The 4,854-nt window shown below is 52.8% G+C and overlaps 1 protein-coding gene across 1 annotated transcript; it reads right to left on the bottom strand.

The window, feature by feature from the left end:
• Positions 1-1,095: 1,095 nt before the first annotated feature.
• Positions 1,096-2,637, bottom strand: LOC144168586 (uncharacterized). Its single transcript, XM_077697540.1, has 2 exons — positions 1,866-2,637; positions 1,096-1,496 (listed from the first exon to the last, which is right to left on the bottom strand). The coding sequence occupies exons 1-2, from the start codon at positions 2,635-2,637 to the stop codon at positions 1,096-1,098; spliced, it is 1,173 nt and encodes a 390-aa protein (XP_077553666.1).
• Positions 2,638-4,854: the final 2,217 nt, after the last annotated feature.

Below are 4,854 nucleotides of genomic sequence, written 5' to 3'. Positions count from 1 at the left end.
GCGTCGTACCTGCTATACACCCTTCCGAGAAGTTCTGCAGCACCTGCCGAAAATAAAATGTTGAAGTAAAAAATGCCCAGTAGAAGCGTTCAATTAGAATTGCAGAAGTCGGGGCTGCCGTCAAGCACGCAAGGAAACAGAACAAAGATGCACTCACTGGTATAGGCGTCGGCAGGAGTTTGTCTTGAGGGGGGCAAACGAATTGCACTAAGGGGGAGGCGGGCGAGGGGGGGGGGGAATTGCGCTGGCCTGCAGCTTGGAGGGATGAAGATGATGATGATGATGATGATTAGTGGCTTGCCCTTTGAATCGGGGCGTCGGTTGTCAGCAACCAACTTGCCAGTTTTATTACGCCTCCTCGCCCTACTCCCAGCTAACCTAATAGATTTGCATCCTCCCTCCCATCTCCCTCTCTTCCTTGCTTAAAAAATCATCACCCCCACCCCCGTTTTTTTCTCCCCTCACTGTTCTAAATTCTCATCCGTATGATTACTCCGCCTGTGTACTCATCCCTTCCCTACGTTTCCTCCACCACCACTCCAGTCGCCTCTTCGTCACCTCTATGGCCTTGAAGTTGAGGTTCACCCTCACCCCAAATCCCAAAGCCTCCACCTGCGTCGTTTCCCCCACACCCCGCGGTGGTCGTGCCCCTTTTGCAGACCCCTGCCGACGCCCATGCTCACTGGTTTAATGCCCCAGAAACCCGTCAACTTACCTTGCTAAGCAGTTCTGTATCGCTGTTGTCAAATGAACAACGCAGTCACGAATTGCCAGTCAAAAAGACGTACAGTGCACACAGTCAAATGAACATTTACCAAAACAAAGTAAAATAAAACGCTTCTGTCATGAAAAGTTGCCAGGTAATATATTACTGTTGTCAGACATACAGATAATGCACTCAAACAAACCTTCACGCAGACACGCAGACACAGTATAATAAAATAATTAGAAAAGTTTCTAGTGCGAAAAAGCGCCATCCATATTCCTTGCTACATGCACAACATGCACACACACACACACACACACACACGCACACACACGCACACACGCACACACGCACACACACACAGAGTAAGAAAGAACTCGTTGTTAGACCTAATGGGACTCTAAAGAGCGAGCAATGTTGTCTCGCAGCGCAGCTGCTTGACCAGTCGTCTCCTGTTCTTGTGGTGAACCTGGAGACAAGGTATCAGCCACACTGTCCAGGTCCACATCTTCCTCATCCATCGCGTCAGCAGCCCTTCCTGCAATGTTGTGAAGGACGCAGGCTGTCAGCACAATGTCCACAGTGAACCCAATGCTGGCCACGTCCACGTAGAGGAGGCGTTGAAAGCGGGCCTTCAGTAAGACGAAGGCGCGCTCAATGGCGACCCGCTGCCGGCTGTGTGCGGTGTTGAAGGTAGACATGCGCGGTTGCCAGTTCCCCGTTGTTTGCTTGTATGGGGGCAGCAGCCATGGCAACAGCGGGTATGCTGCATCACCGATGAGGTATCCGCCTGCAAAAGTTGAAAGCAGTCAGGCTTAGGATAAGAATGTGTTGAATGTTCCGCCTACGAGTTCGCATTAAAATAATCTAGATTGTCTTCTGCGTATCTAAACAGCTTTTCCATCACCAACATACGTACAACAACGGCGGCACGAAACGGTTTGCCGAGAATCTGAAACAAAGCAAGCGATGGCCTTCCCCAAAATCTCCAAGAATCCCTTAATTTGGCAAACAATCCGGGGGCACGGGGCCGTAGGGAAATTAAAACATTAGCTTCATCGTGCCCAAGCTTTTGGGCATACCTAAGCGGGCAAACCAAACGTAACAATGGTGTTTTTTTATTTATTTCCATAATAGCAACGGCACGCTAAAACCTCACCTTCACACTTGGACGCCGCATCTTGAAAAAAGAAGCTCTCCCGGAGCACTCTGGCGTCATGTGCACTTCCAGGGAACCCAACGAACACGTCTGTGAACATTAAGTCTCCATCACACACATCCTGGATGACGATCGAGTAGAACTTCTTGCGGTTGAAGTAGCTGTCCGCAGACTCCGAGGGACGGGAAATGCGAATGTGGCAACCGTCGATTGCCCCGACCACGTCTGGCAGTCCTCCTCCTGGTACGCGACGCAGAGAAAGAAACGAGCTCTTGATCCTTTCACGCTCGTCGACGTTGGGCCACCGGATTTCTCGAGCGCTGATTTCTAGCAGGAATCCCACAACACGGGTGATGGCAGCGTGTACAGTCGACTCGCTGACGTCGAACTTGTCGGCGATTCTGTAGAGAGTCGACTGCGTACCAATGTACGTAAGTGCAAGCAGCACAGTCTTCTCGGCGGTTATCTTGGGCCTGCCTCGATTACCTTGCGGGTAAAACGATGACGTTGAAAATTCTCCATCGAGGGCTTCTGTTGTAGCTCTCGACAGTCGAAACAGCTTCTTGAACTCGAAGTCCTTGTAGCGAGCCACAACGCTTTCCACGTAGAGTGGGACTCGGTGCCGCTCGTCCCTCGCTAACTTGCTTAAAAGCGACACCATGGACACAAACTCTCCCACCTCATCATCTTCGTCGCTGTTAGTGAAGTCTTCCGAGTCCGAACTGTCGAAATCTGCGACATCCATGAGCGCGCGCAAGTCCGCCGCCGACATTTCGCGTAGGAGACGATTTTCGAAACGACGGAAGTAGTCCGGTCCTCGATTTTGTGACGCAAAGCACGTCGGGACTGCCCGGGACTACCCGGCTACGTAAGCATGACGCAATATCCGGTCCAAAGACAATCCTCGGGTTGTCCGCGGACGATCCGGGACTGGAAAATCGAGGAGGCCCATTGTTGAACAAGAACAAGACATTACGCAAATATAGGACAGAAAATCAATACATGAATGACATTTGCAGTGTTCCCTTGTAAAAAAATTACGATGTTTTGGTTGTTGCAATAGCAAATAAAATACTACGTCAACTGCAGAAACCCGTCGCCTGCAGTTGACCGCGCTACCTGCGGCATTTAAATAAATCAAACGGTAACAGCAACGAAAGGTTCTACTAGAGAGTTTCGACATTCCGCTTGGAACGCACGCGGAGTAGGGCAACGTGGTTCTATAAACGTTGGAGCAGGGCGCCTTGATTCACGCGCGTCTCCGCCGTACGGCAGCGCTGGCATCGATGCACCCGACTTGTAGCAGTGGAACCCTGTAAATTAGGTTGACTTGAGCAAACATTTATCGTGTTATCTTGGGAGGAACGAGATGGGAGAGGAACAGCATTAGAGGTGAGGGGGAAAGAGAAGGGAGGCATTTACTTGCCAGGGGCGCCAGTCGGCTATCGTCGTTCATCGACATTTGCAACGAAAGGAGCAGATACGCGGCCAATTTTTTCGTAACCGCGGCTTCATTCTCGGTACTGATGCGGAGTTCTCAAGGGAAAGTAGAGCGTCCCCACAAAATGTCACTGCGATTATTCATTAGGTTGACGCCACGACCGAGAATCAGGTAATAACGGCGCAGACGACGGATGCCGGGGCCAGTTTGTTTTTTCTGCGGGATGCGGGCTCATGCGCAGACATGATGGGCACTTTCATGGCGGTTTTCTGTGTTGCCAAGAGAAGAAATCGTCCGCTAAACTATTTAATGAATACTCTACATAGGTCCCCACGGCGGCAATTTTAGCCCTCCGCACAAGCAATTAGGACGTGGTCACCCGTAAACCAATACTGCGCGAACAGAGGCTTGTATGCGCATTCAGCGCTAGCTATTGTACACAGCATACAAACAATACAAGCCGCAACAAAGAACTATTTTACGCATCTCGCAGCCCATCGTAATGGCAATGCCGCGTCCCGTTGACGTTAAAGCTTTGTCGCCTGATTGTAAATTCCTATTTCTCCCTAAAGGGCCACTGGCCATCAGAGCAGCTAGTACCCATAAATTTCCTGCTCCGACCGACACCATCCTTTTCGCTTCTAGACGCGCACGCGTGGGCTTTTATCTTCTCGAAGCAACGGGACGAGTAAATCTCCCATCCTATAACCGCAACGCGGCTGAAACCTGTGATGACGGGGCTGTGACGCTCGTGCACAGCTTATATTAAGGTGGGTCCACGCAGAGCTTGGAGGAAATGAGACACACTGAGGCGGGCGAAAAACATTAACAATTAGTTTAATGGGGTGCCTCAGTGGTGCCGGCTTCCTCACCAGATTGGGCGGACTCGTTCGGGTTGCAGGGGTGGTTAATCGTCGACGGGACGCCGATGGGTCAAGTGGGTCTCGGGGCCAGGAGATGGAGGTAGTGCGGGGCTGGCGGCTCGAAAGGCCTGCGCGGTGGATCCGCAGGGCGGAACGGGAGGCAGTACCGGACGAGTAGTTCGGCGGGCTCGAGGTGTAGGCAGCGGTCAGGAAGGGGAGGCCGGGCAGGACCGGTAGCTCGGCGGGCTCGAGGTGTGGACCGGGGCAGGAAACGCTGGCAGCGTGCGGGCTCTTGGGAGGGGCGCGTTTTCGGATTGCTCCTACGGCTGCGTCCGAATGGCAAGACGGTCGCCCCAAGTCTAACCTCGATCCCCTCCGTTCGCTCCTCGATCTCCTCCTCCTACGTCCGAGCAGCGGCGGGGAAAAGGGGGAAAAGTGCCGGCATCAAGCGGCGGTGGACGACGTGGCTGTCTGCCCACCCGCCAAGGACGCGTCGAGCGGAGGGAAGCCTGGCTCGCCCCGAGGCAAAGAGGAACCATATGTCCTTAGCGAAGCGGCCGCGCGTTCCCACGGGAAAACTTCCTGCGGTCAAAGTTCCTCCATCTGGTTCGGATTAGCCGGGGCACACACACGACCGTCACAGCGCCCTGAACTGCAGCCCAAGTTAGTGTAGGTGCCAGAATAT

The sequence above is a fragment of the Haemaphysalis longicornis genome, unplaced genomic scaffold (assembly GCF_048455015.1).
Source record: "Haemaphysalis longicornis isolate Haplotype H1 unplaced genomic scaffold, Haemaphysalis longicornis Haplotype H1 scaffold_2, whole genome shotgun sequence".
Lineage (NCBI taxonomy): Eukaryota > Metazoa > Arthropoda > Arachnida > Ixodida > Ixodidae > Haemaphysalis > Haemaphysalis longicornis.
The sequence above is the reverse complement of the archived record's forward strand: the minus strand, read 5'-3'. Positions and strand labels throughout refer to the sequence as shown.

What these genes read in the sequence shown, in the direction of transcription:
- LOC144168586 (XM_077697540.1), bottom strand. Translation starts at nt 2,637, where the DNA reads ATGTCGGCGGCGGACTTGCGCGCGCTCATGGATGTCGCAGATTTCGAC. An exon ending in TGCGGCGTCCAAGTGTGAAG is followed by an intron (nt 1,497 to 1,865) that starts GTGAGGTTTTAG and finishes CAACTTTTGCAG; the next exon opens with GCGGATACCTCATCGGTGAT.